The following is a 14323-nucleotide window of genomic DNA, read 5'->3' as shown; positions in this document are numbered from 1 at the left end:
TGTCTTTCAACACCTTGGAGACTAGTCTTTATGACTTGGTTTTTTCCCCCCACCTTTTGTTCCTATAGTATTTTTCATCAAGGAAATTCAACTACAAAACAAGAACCCAATGTACCTTCCGGTATGACCCTGGAAGCTCCTGCACCTGCAGGAGCCCTTCACTTACCAGTGATAGTGTAAGTCCTAACATCAGGGCTGATGGTCCTCTGAATGGGGTTCTGGCCACTTGCTGGGACAGCATCGATTTGGAAACCAGTGATGGTCTCAGTCTTGGTTCTCCACGTAATGGTGATGGTTGTCTCGGTGGCATCTGTCACACGGGCCCTGCGAGGAGGACTGACATCTACACCAGAAGGAAAAGGTCTCCTGTCAGCTAAGCGTTTGTGAAGGCCTTTGCCAGAGCTTCATATAGAGCAGAGCTTTGTATAAAGCCCTACTTCTGACACAGAGTAGGATCTCAAACTCTGCACCCAGCACAGTACTGACTGGTCATTTGTGGAGGATCACCACTTACTTTCAAGAGTGGTGACCACCCCCTGGGCTGGTCGGCTGGTCAGAGAGTCCTTCAGGGCATACACACTCACTTCATACTTGGTTGCTACCTAGAACGGACAAAGTTATACCGTGTTATGGGAAGGACCCAACACAGTGGGAAATACCTCTGCTCTCATTCAGTGTTTGGTGGAGACACGTTTCTTGGTCACCTGCTACTGAAGCATGAAACCTTAAAATAATTCAAATCAGTGAAGAATTGACAGGATAATTCTAATTATTTCAATCTGTATTAAAGAGAGTAGACATGGACCCTGATAAACAATGCTGTTAATAATACTAGTAGTGCACATGTGCACGCTCAAGACCAGAGGAAATCCTGGAAGAAGCTTATTTCTCATTCCTCATTTTGGAATCTGTGTTTCAAAGCTGATTCTTCAGAAAATCCTGTTTTTCCTGGAGTTAATGGATGCCATTCGCTATGATAAGGTGCTCTTGTTGTGCAGAAAAGAGAATGGTGGAAGTTACAGCATGGTCTGTCGTCCTTGACTGCATCAGACCAGGAGTTCACTTAGATTAGAATGTTTTTTAAGGCTCATTTTTGAAAATGATTCATAAAACTCCTTAAAAACAGATCAGTAGCTTTTTAAGATAGCAGGGACCATAAAAGCAGCAATTTTCAGCCTTTTCCAGTTCAGGAACTCCTGAAATGTTTCCAGTGGAGAAGATGGCTGTATAGCAAATTTAAACCTACTCACAAAAGACTTGCATTTTTTACTTACATTTTGCAGGTGTCTTAAAAATAGGCAATAGACTGCCAGAGCTCCCACATTACAGCTCGAAAACCTCTGCATTAGGTCACTTTATCTGACCTCTTTTGTGAAAGATGAGCAAAAGCATTTTACTGGGTTACTGTTGATTGTGAATGTGGTAATTTGCATTTGATTAAGGCATCCAGTCTTCCTGTGCTAAATGAGGAAGGGGAAAGAATGCAGATTCAGCAGGCCAGTTCCTTGCCTTTTAAAAACTATGGTAAGGAGTAGTAACAGCCTGACTAGCCATCAGCTTCAAACAGAGTCAGACCCTTAGGAGCTGTAATGATCTAGTCCAGCTGAAATTCCTGACCCAGGAACTTGAAATTGCTTCAGGTTCTCCTGACATCTCCTTTCCACAACACAGCCTGCGTTACACAAAGAAAACAGTTACCATTAATCCAGACACAACAGCAGATGTACTGTCCGGAGAAAGGTTGATTTCTTTCATAGGACCAGTCTTTTCTTTGGGGTTCACTCTGACTCTGTAGCCCGTGAGGCGAACGTTTGGTGCATTCCAGTTGACGGTAAGACTGGTGGGAGTTACCTGAGTAAACTTCAGGTTTGTTGGAGGTGGAATTGCTGCGAAAATCCAGATTGGTACATGGTTAGTTTAAAGAAGGCAGCCTTGGATAAAACAACATTCTCTCCTGAACACGAGACAGGTTTAGACCTGAAATATATGGGCAGGAAAGTGGTGTGCCTTCTGCAGACACGGGCATAAAGCACCATGGAAGGGGACAAGGTATTCAGAAGAAGATTCTCAAATCTACAGTAACACTTTTCAGCAGAAATAAGGAGATCTCAGTGCTTCAACCCTGAAGTCAGATGAGTAACAACACTTGCTGTGATATAAGGTGAAAACTTTGGGAGGTGCTTAAATCTGTAGCAGGCCAGTCTGTTTTAATTCTTCTACCAGTCTCTGCTTTTCATAACATGGCTAATAGTTTAGTCCTGCTTCACTTGCCTATCTGTTCATTTCTAAAATACAATGGATGATTTACAAAAGTAAGTAGGAAGCAGGCTCAGAAATTGCAAAGAGGATATAAAATACTGCAAATGCAGAGGGGAAGCATTTTACAGCCACTTATGCAAGTGTAAATTACTACACAGAGAGCAAGGCAATGGAAAAGCAGAGCTGTGGTGGCCATAAGGCTCATCACGCAAGAGTCTGTTCACAAGCTAACACATCTAATATCTTTAAAAACAAATGTTTGCAGTAAAGAGACCATCCACTGAAACATTTTCTTGCCTTACTGTTGGTAATCCTTGGGCTGTAAACACAGGAACAATATACCTTAAAGTAGTGCCCGCTATTAGCATATTGCTGTGAAGTGTTCTAATTTTATAGAGTGGAAATAGAAGATAATTCTCCCTTGTTGCTTTGCGCAGAGCTCAGTCAAAAGTCCATGAGCATCAATGGAAAGTCTTGAATGACTTCAAATCACTTTTGAACAGCCCACAAAGGGTAAACCAGAGAGCAGGTTTTAAAAATTACTGTATTTGTACTTCTGGCAGGTAGTCAGCCAGCCGTTTCAATCATTACAGCGCTCTGATTCAGTTTAGTATAGCGATCTGTACACTAGGAACTACTGTCTTCATTACCCCCCTGGAATTACGGTACCAACTTTTCATCCACCAATAAACAGGAGACCTTTATTACAAAGGTGCTACCTTTGTAATAAAGATATGTCTGGTAAAGCTGGAAGCTTTGCAATGGATGCCATATTGCTGGAAGTAATTTTATTGCAAGCAATTAGCCTTTTCCTCCTTTTTCACAAAGGAATTTTAAACATATTCTACATGGAGTTGGATCAGACTGGCATATAAGGGAGTCTCCTGAATGGAACATGTCCTCTTCTTGTGGAGGTGGTGTGAGCACAGGGTGTGGGCATGCACATGGGCTGCAGACTTAGGGTAGTGCCAGCAAAGGATCTAGAGGCTCTGTAAGACCTGAGGGTTAAACCATCTCCTAGCCTTTCACACTGATCTTCTGCTCCGTCCAGCAGTGAGGATCCTGGGGGATGAAAGCTGCCCTGATCTCTCTGTTGTTGGTAACCTCCACTACTTGCAGGTGCCCCATAGCCTAAAGACCAACATAAGAACTTTGTGAGGGGGTGGTTCACCAGGAATTAGGCTCCGTGACTAGGGACCAAACGTCACTAATCCACTTGAGGACTAAGAGGCTGTAAGGTAACATCCCTCCTTTCTCTATAACCTGCTCCTTCAATCCTGCAGATCTTTCCTATATTCCTTAATGTGTATGTGGGCTGACCCCACTGGCAGCCAGCTCTCCAGCACCGACTAAGCCATCTCTCAAGAGCAACCACATCCCCTTGGCTGCCCCTGGGGCTTCCCCGGCACGGACCACCAGTTGTGCATGGAAGCACGCTTTACCCAACAGGGCAGAAGCCACTGCTGCCATGGCCTGCTGGGTGGCGTAGTTAAAGGTGTACCTGTGGACTGGGTCCCAGTGAGGGGTAGGCTCTCCATGTCATCGTATATGGCAACGATATTGATAGTGTACTCAGAACCTGGCCTGAGGCCATGCAGCTCAGCAGTGTCTTCTTCGCCACCTGGGGCCGGCAATAGCTCATGGATTCCATCCTCAGGGCTTGAGTAGGTCACCCTGTACCTGGTGACTTGCCCCTGCGGGCTTTCCCAAGCAATTTTGATGGAATCAACATCCACCTCAGTGAATGTTAGTCCTTTAGGGCGGTCAATGTCTGTTAGGCAAATTAACGGTAAGAGGTTATGTGATAAAAGCAGGTTGTGGGTGAGGAAAATAAAAAGCATTTTTATTACATGCAAAGCAGTTTTCGGTTTTGCGTGAGAGAGGGGGTACTTGATTCTCCTCTGTGCTGCACCTTGCGCATACGCTTATACCGGTGCAGAATAAGGCTGAGACTTTGTGGGTGCCAGACAGCAGGAATGCAATCTTGGCCTTGTTGAAACCAAAAGGACTTGCATTACCACCTTCAAAGCAGCCCGACACCAATCCTTGTGTGTATTTGAATCCCCTTGCACTGAAACCCCTTTTACGTAACTCTTAACAGCATTAAGCTACATTAAAGCAGTCAAGAGAAAAAAAGAAACCAGAATTTTAGCACCCATTTTTACCAGAGCCAGTAACTGGTTGCTAGTGCTAAAGGCAGCCAGACAGCCCACCTGACTCAGTAAGTTTGGATTCATGCTGCATTTGCTTTTCACTATTGTAAGCTGCTGTGCAAAGTGCATGTCCAAGGAGAATCAGTCCCACTATTTTCTTTCATAAATTGATTTCCAATTAACACACTTATCAAGAAAGCAAATTACTCAGTATATTATATTTTAAAATCAGTTAGAAACAAACTTCCTTTCAGCTTTGTATTGAGTGCACAGGGAACGTCCACAGGTGCAACTGGGTGATACACACATTCCCAATTAGACCAATTCATCAGATTTTCCTAGCAAGGTGGGAACTCAGTGCTAGACAGCAAGGTAAGTGAGCCTTGTTCCACAGAAGTCTAGTGTGGCTACCACAGAGCTATACCCATTTGTTCCACAAAATGGGAGGATCTGGCATGTCATTTTTATTCTGGAACCAAAGTATGCTTTTCTATAAGATTTCAGCTTTTATTTGCCATGTTGTATTAGTCTTGAATTTTCTGCATTTTCTAGTTGGCAAAGGTGACTCTCGTCCAGGAGTTTGTTGTCTTGAAACTGATGTGGACTCTCTTCCCATCCCTGAAAAGCTTCAGAGAAGCTCCTGTTGTCTTTAGGACAATTATGTAAGTATTTGGGGCTGAGCTGTGGTTTTGAATATGAGCCTGAGCAAAGGAACAACATGCATGCAAATCCCTATCCCAGAGGTGTCCCTGAAAAAGGCACTTCACATCAGAGACATCCCTCTCCGAGTTACATGTTCCCTCTTGCCTCCTCTGTGTGTCCAGAGTAGTACTGCTGTATTGTACAGGCAGATATAGCAATTTGAGGGCTGAGCTGTCGTTTCTTTTGCAGTGCTTCAACCCAAGTTCTTGATAAAACTCATGTGGTTTCCTTTACGCCCTTGCACAGGGCAAGTGCTCCCAAGCCTAGCTGAGTCCCTTAACAGTAATCACCTTTGCCACCTAGCTCCAGAAAAGAGATCTTTGCACAATTTTTTCCACTGATTAGCTGATGGCAATCAAAACCCCAAAAGACTTTGCGGCTTTAGTGAAAGAAAATCAGAAGCACAGCATTTTGGGGGGGGGTGGGGAATTGCATTTTGCCAGTGTTTGAGGGAGAGGATTGCATTTTTGCCAGCATCTGCAATTTAGGTGCATGGAACTTAACACAGGGCAGACCACCTTGCATTCTCCTGGAGACTAGGCACCTGCCACTTGCTTTCACTGGGAATGTGATACTGCATGGTAGATTCAGGTATCAATAGATAACACTTGTTTTGTTACCGTGAAGTGAAATACGTACTGGTGACAGCTGTCTCAACCAAGGGGAGGCTCTCTCCGTTCTGATTCTGAGCATAGACACTGACCATATACTCAACTGTGGGCTGCAGACCTTCAATAGTGACCTCCGTTTGATCTGACAGGAAAAGAATAACGTTAGTCCATCAGCAGCTGCACAAAGCTGTGGAGAACTGGCCTCTAAGTAGCCTTGAATGAAGGGCCTGTATAAGCTGTATCATGAATATACATCATTAAAATGAGATGAGATTGACATATAAAGTTTGCCTTTTGCTTGCACTATGCTTCTTTGGCAGTGCACGACAAGGCATCTGCAATTTGTACCTGCTTGAAGGCCCCACAGCTAAAAAGGCAGGTTAGCACAGCAGAAAAAATAAAAAGACCAGCTTTCATCATTTTTTGGGATAAGACTGACCGTTAACCCCACAAGCATCCTGAGTGCTAATCTCTGCTGATCCCACAAAACGCACTGTGTTTCTGAGAGCAACCCGAGAGCTGACTTGGCAGGTCTACAGTAACAAGGTCAAGCCTGCAGCGTATGTGACCGAGTCCATGCTATGACCAAGGGTCACGTTATGTGACCTTCAGAAGGATTTCTGAGGAAGTTTTGCCGGATGCTAGAAAATCCAATGGCATTTCTTTGAAATCCAGGTGCCTTTCAGAGGCACTGAAGTTGCCAAGAAAAAACCTTTGCAGCAGTGATGTCAAAGAAATCTGAAGCTTTCAGGGGAAAAATCTGCCCTAGCTGCTTCTGGATGAGATCCAACTGAAGTAAGCAAGATGGCAAAAAAAGGTACAAGCAGGAGAAAATTTGGCTTCAAGTATGTGCCTACTGCCTAATAGTGTTGATTCTAGTGGTCACATCTTGCGTTATTTACAGATCAGGCAAAGGATGTCATGTACTCTTACCTGCAGGAACATTTTTAGTTTTTGTGGGCCCATGTCCTTTCTTGGGGACAGCTGTCACTCGATATCCTGTGACTGGGGATGTCGAAGGGAGCCATCTGATGCTGATACTGTTGTCCTGGACATCGGTAACCTGCATCTGGGATGGTGTGTCTATTTCTGGGCAACAAAAATAGTTTTTTCTGAGTATGTTTGTATAGGAAACCCTCCCTTCGCTGTTGCCTCCTAGCTGAATTTTGTTCTGCTCTTTGTTTTTTAGGCTGTGCATCTTAGAATAGACAACACATGTTGCTATTTATTTGTCCTTCATGCTAGCCCAGAACAAAAAAAGCTTTAACCATAGTATGTGGGTGACTGGCCTCATATCAATGTTAGTTGAGGATTTTTATTGTTCTAAAGGCTACGAAGTGCCTTTATCTGCAGATACCGTAGAAGCAGGATTAGGCTATATCCAGGTCCAGATCAGGATCAGAGACAACAGTCCTGGAGTTATAAAGTCAGGTCTCATTGGGATCACATAATATGACAGTGCACCAGAAGCACCAGAGTTCAGCCAACAGTGACCCCGTGATATGAGAGCCCAACAGGATTGCCACTCTGCAATAAGCATTCAGATATTGCTTGTATCCCCATTTGGACTCCACAGGGTCTCCCTCCTCCAAAGGTCCAAGTCCACGATCCCCTTCTGTGTCATGTCATTATCATGGTAGGCCACTATGATACACAGCTCCACTGAAAATGACAGGCTTGCAACATAGTCCATAACTTATAAAAGAAACCAGGGATCAGCGATACAAACTTAAGGGGATAAGCCAACACAAAGCTGTAGGGTTTTTTTTTTATGTTGGGGTTTTTTTTGTTGTTGTTTAAACAGGTCTCACCTGTTTTGTAGGTGACAGTGACTGGCTTGCTACTGGCAGGGCTGTCTCCACGGCCAGTTACAGCATACACAGTGATAGTGTAGTCTACACCAGGTTTGAGGCCAGTGATTCTAGCAGTAGACAGGGTGCCAGGCACGGTAAACTCCTGCACAGGGCTGCTTCCACCTAAGGAGGACAGGGTGGAAAAGAAACGTAATGGCTTTCTCAGTTATACATTTTAAATCATGACAAAAACTGGGACAATCCTATATGCACCAGGCTGAAGACGGGACCCTGTTGATTTCAATGGTTGTTGGGTCTAAGTCTTTTTCAAACCAACCCAAGGAAAAGAAGGAAATATGTACACAGCACCACCTCTGAAATGACTGGAATGTTCCAGGTGCTCCTACTTTTTGGTACACAAGAAATGATTTGCTGTCCTTTTAAAAAAAAAAATAAAAAAACACACCTATATTTGACAATCTTCTCTAAATATACTGCAAGAATCTTAGATACAAGAGTTTTTTGTCTGCTACAGTCAGACTTGCCTTTGCTATTTGCTGTGGCTTTCTAATGGTCTCAGAATAGAGTTTCTGGTCTGTGACTGGTCATAGCAGCTTGCCCTCACCTGTTTCACCATAAGTGATCCGGTAGTATCTGACTGTCACTGCAGGAGCATCCCAGGAAATTATGAGACTGGTTGGGCTGGTGGGGGTGACTTCCAGGTCCCTCGGAACATCAGACACTACAAAACCGGCGAATTGAGAGTTTAAACGCAGTTAATGTACATCAGCTACATATTCCACCTATCATACCATGCTCCTCTGCTACTCATCTGCCTTAGTTTTAGCCCAAAGCATGCACCTCTACCAGTGATGCATCTGGTTAAAAAACATATGACATTGGACTAGATTTAATGAAAAAGGTTCTGCTGGCCCTAAAGACATCTGACTTAATCTGAAAGTAGCATGGGCCCTCCCACTTTTTTCTAAATCAGGCCCTACCTCAGTATCACATGGTACTTCCTCATGAGCAGCGTTTCACCAGCTGGTAGGGAAGATTTGGTTCCAGAGGACACCCAAAATCCTTGCGGTATCTTTTAGCCAGTGCTCTCTCAAGGCTTACCTGTTGTTTGTTGGCCAACCAAGGGCATGCTCTCCTCCCTGCCATTGATGGCAATGATGCTGACCACATACTCAGTTCCTGGAAGCAGGTTGGTAAGAGTGATGGAGTTCCGTGATGGGGGTACACGATCCTCCTTGGGCCTACCAGAACCATGCTCTGGGTGATGCCGGATTTTGTAGCCCGTAATGGTGGCACGAGGAGCAATCCAGTGGACGGTGAAAGAATTAGCAGTTATATCCGAGAAGTCAAGGCCAGTGGGGGAATCAAGACCTGGGTATTTCAAAAAGACAAGAGCCTGAGCTCAACCAAGCTGCTGGCCATCATGACCACTGCCATGTTTCATTAAGCTTAGTACCATCGCATTGCCAGATCCTCAGCTAAATGCTGTTCAGCCACAGAACTAAACAAACATGTTCAGGTTCAAAGCGAGATAAACAAACAGTGGAATGCAACTGTAGGAAAAGATTGTACAGCACACACAGACAACACAGCATAAAACAATGCACATGACCAGCAAACTGTTACACGGTTATGAAACAAGACTGGGTGATAGATTTGATAGGCTCTGCCTAGGCTTGTGCTCAGGCAGTCCCTATTGGTACATTCACACTAGGAGCTACAACACTCTGTTTAAAACCAACAGAAGTTCTGGCTCTCAGACATAACAAAGTGCAAAATTTTGTAGTACTTCCCAAGGCGTGCATCTGCTTTGCTCTCTGATATCTAGCCGATGACCCATCAACAAGGTGGCAATACACAAGAAAGAGCAACAAGGTCCCATTAATGAATACTTAATGGACAGCATTAACTGAACATGTGTCTCAGGGTGCATGTAAGTACCTGTCTTCTGGATTCCAGACAAAGGTGCACTCTCATGTTGCTCAGAAACACTGTAGACTCTCACCAGATATTCAGTACCAGGGAGCAGATCTGTGGAGTTCAAGTACAGGAGTTTAGACCTATTTCTTTACTAATAGCTACAAGTCACTCAACCTACAAATTTTTAACTGTGTTTCTTAAGGGAGGTAATCAGGTTTTGCTTGACAGAAGATCTCAGCCTCCAGGATAGTCAGATATTTAAATAATTTCCTTTTTTTGTGCATTATAGCTGCTTGCAATGTTTTAGCCTGAAGGAGCATGGTATCCTGTATTATTGCTTCATTAGTTTGTGGAGACTGACTAGAAGCAATTATTTTTCTACAAGGTCCTTTCTAGTTATCTAGTAGTCTAGTTATGCACCAGGCCAAAGTTTTAGCTGTCATAAACTGGAATAACACCAAGGATTTTCAACACAGCTGTTCTAACTCAGATGAGCCCCAGATCTGATCTCTTATCCTGAAAGTGGTTATTGTCTCTCACTCAACCAACCTGATTCTAGGACAGAGAAAAAAACCTTCAAACATAATACAGCTTTTGCACCACCAAAAATTGTCACCTTTTGAAAATGCCCGTGCTTTGTTGCCGTGTCCTATAAGGCTCCGAACAGTATTTATTTTCTTGTCCCAAGCATACAAAGCCAAAGGAGCAACGACCTTTTGCCCATTCTGATTCTCTCCTCAAACCTCTGCACTGCAAGTCCTTGACATTTTTGGCAAACCAGGCAAGTAACATGTATTTATCTTAATACCTAACCAGGCTGCAAATCAATGCAATTGGCCTGTAGCCTGATTCATCACTGTCCTTGGGTTGATAGGAAAACCTTTCCTGTAGTTTGGCTTTAACTTGGGTAAAGCAAGTGGCCAAACCCCATTTAGTGTGAGCTTGAGACTACTTTGACATCAGCTTAGTTCAGCTGAGAATTTGGTCAGCTACACTTACAGTAAGCAGTTTTTATTATGTTGTGTATAAAAGGCCTCATTTGTTCCATTTATGTAGCCAACCCACTTACTTGTTAAGACCACCATGTTGTCTGAGGGTGAAATTGTCAGCTCTGCAACATCTTCCTCTTTCTTCACAGGCGAGTAGCGCACCAAGAAACTACTCAGCATGATGGAAGTTGGTGCAGTCCAAGTCACTCTCATAGTATCGGGCCCCACGTTAGTGAAGCGGAGATCAGTGGGAGGAGGCACAGCTACATAGCAAAGAACATATATTCCTTAGTTCTCTGATTCATAAAAGTTTATCAAGATGTACGTTCAGGGAATCACCAAAGAAAGTATCTCATGCATAACAGACTACTGTGGCAGACCCATGCAAACAGACTTCTAAACTACATTTGGTTCCACTACAGTTAAGAGCAAAATATGTCTGTACCACTGTCAGGCTCCTTTAACCTCTTGGCAATTCCCAATAGTTTAAATATACCCTCCGGGGCTAATTTGAAAACAAGGTAGCAAGTTTCAGTAACGTGCTTCTTGCAGCTGGATTTCATATTACAGATGCAGAGCCAAGAGAGGTTTAAAGTTGCCATACAGCGGATTACAGATGGAAAAGTAATCTCATCTAGAATTCATACATGCAGACATAGGAGAGGAGAGGGTATATCACTAATTTCCTACGACTCTACTTCTACTTGTGTCAAAGGATTTACAGCCTCAGGATTTTCAAACACAATAGGATTTCATGCAAGAACCAGCTTTCAGTTCGCCTTCTGCTCATGCACTATAGAGACCCTTGACGGTGTGGCATGGCTGTCAGTGGCATGTACCCAGGGAGTGGCGTTTCATCTGCATCCTTAGGGGCATTGTGGAAAGAGCAGGGCCACCACTGCAACAGACTGCTGGAAGCTCAAACAGCTATTGAGGCTGGAGGGTGTCTGCTGAACTGCTCCACCCTTTGGCACTCTTATTTTGGGGAAATCACAGTTTAAAAGTCTGGTGAATATACAGTTCATGTTTCATGCTCTTTATTCCAACTGGATGCTGGAAATCTGAACAGCAGAAGGTGAATGAGCCTGGCAAGTCTGCAGCCATTCACAGTATTAAAATACCTCAAATTAGAAGACTGAGGAGTGCATATCTGTCCCCAGCTGCCATTTCAAAAAAGTAGCAAGCTGGGTCTGTCTGGCTTCCCCGCAGTGAGCAGCTCGATCCCTCTTTAGACAAAGCCCCATCATCCCGACAGCCAGTGACAGCATGAAACACCGTCCATGTCATGAAACACAGAAGTTTTCAAAATTCACCCGTTTGCTGTGTCAGAGTGGTAGGGGCGCTCTCTCCGCCATTAATGAGTGTGATTACACTGATGCCGTAATCAATGCCCGGCTCCAAGCCTGTGACTGTGTAGTATCCTACTGAGGAGTCCACAAAATCTTCAAATATAGGGACACTTTCTCCTGCCGCAACTACTGTGATGCGGTAACCAATAATGGTGGAGGCATTTAACGGGGTCCACCTCAGGCCGATGCTTGAGTCAGTTATGTCAACAAAGCTTAGGTCAGTGAGTTGGGGCACCTCTAATGAGTTAAAGAGCAAATGGGAAAGGCAAAGACATACGGAGGCAAAAGAAAGACAAGGGAGAAAAAAAGCAGTGTTCATCACTATTAACATTGACAGAACTTCAGAAGCAATTGCGGTGATATGCAAAATTTCTCTTGGGGTTTGGAGGAAAAGGGGGTCTTTTGGTGGTTTGGGTTTTGTGTTTGTTTTTTTGGTTGCTTGGATTGGGTTTTTTTCCCCCCTTTTTTTATTGTACCCTTCAATGCAGTCTCCATCTGCCTCCCTGGGCAGACAGAAGCCAAAACTCTGATCCCCTGAGACAATGCACTTCCACTTTAGACATACAATTTCCAAAAAGACCTACAAGAGGCACTTGCAACAAATTTACTTTGAGCAATGGTGAGCCATAAAGACCTGTCATTTTCTGATTAAAATAGAAACGGAAAAAACATACCCAATTTTTTTTTTTCAGGTAGAAAACAAGAGATCTAAGTTTATTAGCATATAAATAAAACAACTCCTCTGAAATAGGTCGATTGACCCTCTAAATTTTTGGTTTGCTCGAGTGGTAAGTCTAACTTTTATCACTGGGATCATAAAAATCATGAAAATATCCACCCATCTGAGGAGGCTAAATCAGACTACACCTTAGCTGGTGAGAGCCATCACAAAACTTCAGGGTAGATCATCCACTAACCAAACTATTTACACTGGACTTGGAAAAAAAAGTCTCATATCTGTGTAACTGCTTGAGGACCTGGCCCAGAATTCCTCAAGTTCTACTTACCCCTAACTGCTGCAATATTTGTGCCAATAACAGATGATATGGAATAGTGAGTAGTAAAACACTTTCTTGGAAAGATGGCAAATGGTTAAAAATGAACTTTCAATAATAAGAATTCTGTAAGAGTGACAACTCCTCCATATTCATGCCCAGCACATGATGTGGCTAAGAGGCTGACTTGATTTGTTGGCTAAATTGTTCAGTCTCAGAACTGATCCAATGAATAACGATCCTCTTCAATGACCTTGTAGATATTGCCTAAATTTCTGTATGGCAAAGAAGCACAGCTGTGACTGTCCTCCCTCTTGATATTATTCCTATTAGCAAAGCTGTTCTTTTCCTGCATGTTAGGACCAACAGAATTCGTCAGGGAGTGGGGGATGTTAGATGCATCTTTAAAAGACAGTGGCCAAACCCTCAGTTGCTCAAGTCAATAGATCAGTATTGATTTAAGCACAAGATTTGGCTGCGTAACTTCAGCAGGGTGATCCTGAAATCAGTGGGAGCTAATGACTCCGGATCAGACACCAGCATGTGAGTCAAAGATGCAGGACTTGGTATCCATTCTGTTGGATCATTACAAGCTAGTTTCAAAAGGAATTATGGGACAGTAATATCGCAAAAGGCTGGCTTTAATAATAGTAGTTATGTTGTATTTTAACGTCCTTCTAGGAAAAGACTTATTTTACAGAATAGATACAAAAAAATGCCAGTTTTCTGTAAAATCATTGTTTATCCACATGGAATGCACGTACCATATCACCTTTAAAGAGTGTTAAAAGCCAGACATACATTCTTAGCTTTCCCCTACCAGAAGATGGTAAAGGGCTAAAGCTATTACTGCTTTAATTATGCAGTATCACAGTATTAGTTCACCCCCAGGGAGCATACAGCACTTCAGTGAAGCACAGAAATTTTAAAGCAGTGTTATAAAAGCAAGCAAACACAGTAGCTGGCATCATTTCAGGGCTGAGCAGAAACAAAAACAAACAAAGCCCTCACAAAGGAAAATGAAATGAAACCATTTGGGAAGATGCATATTCATTCGCTACTGTGGTTACAAAGGTAGTTCTGCAGTCATCGCAGCATGTAATGTGAGATGGCACGCACCACTCTGTGTCCCAGAAGTGCTACAGTGACGGACCTTTTAATCTTGGCTTTCTTCTCCATTGTGCTGAAGTGATCTTCTGCCACTATTACTGCCAAAATTTCTCCTGTGCTTGCTTCCCACTCATACCCCTCTTCGCCTATTTCCACCAGCTGTGCTCCAGATGCTGGGGCACTGCCAGGCCAAGTTAAAACTCTGCTGCTCTCCAGCTCAGTGTACTGATACAACAGATCCATCTCTTTACCACCACCCTGCTGAAAGACTAGGCAGGCTTCCCATGCAAAGAAGTCACGGGTATAAAAACTGCTCTGTCGCTTGGCGGTACATGGCTATTCATCTTCTTAAGACTAAATATAAAGTCTAAGCCCGCTGCCATCAGGCTAACAGGAGCTCTGCAACGCAGAGCTTCCAGGC

General features: G+C 43.6%; 1 protein-coding gene across 6 annotated transcripts in view; it reads right to left on the bottom strand.

Annotated features, from left to right (window-relative positions):
- FN1 (fibronectin 1) overlaps positions 1–14323 on the bottom strand; it is a 54982-nt gene that overhangs the window by 8682 nt on the left and 31977 nt on the right. For 3 of the 6 annotated variants that reach the window (XM_055813035.1, XM_055813034.1, XM_055813036.1), the window contains exons 25-36: positions 11762–12034; positions 10529–10711; positions 9481–9570; positions 8641–8910; positions 8144–8260; positions 7537–7701; positions 6659–6814; positions 5754–5867; positions 3761–4030; positions 1699–1886; positions 515–602; positions 167–343 (exon numbers count right to left, since the gene is read on the bottom strand). In XM_055813035.1, the coding sequence (XP_055669010.1) occupies positions 167–343; positions 515–602; positions 1699–1886; positions 3761–4030; positions 5754–5867; positions 6659–6814; positions 7537–7701; positions 8144–8260; positions 8641–8910; positions 9481–9570; positions 10529–10711; positions 11762–12034 (2091 nt within the window). The remainder of the gene's footprint in view (positions 1–166; positions 344–514; positions 603–1698; positions 1887–3760; positions 4031–5753; positions 5868–6658; positions 6815–7536; positions 7702–8143; positions 8261–8640; positions 8911–9480; positions 9571–10528; positions 10712–11761; positions 12035–14323) is intronic. The other 3 variants (XM_055813037.1, XM_055813039.1, XM_055813040.1) reach the window with 3 other exon arrangements.

This window comes from Falco peregrinus, chromosome 8 (genome assembly GCF_023634155.1).
Source record: "Falco peregrinus isolate bFalPer1 chromosome 8, bFalPer1.pri, whole genome shotgun sequence".
Classification (NCBI taxonomy): domain Eukaryota; kingdom Metazoa; phylum Chordata; class Aves; order Falconiformes; family Falconidae; genus Falco; species Falco peregrinus.
This window is presented reverse-complemented; position numbering and strand designations above follow the sequence as displayed.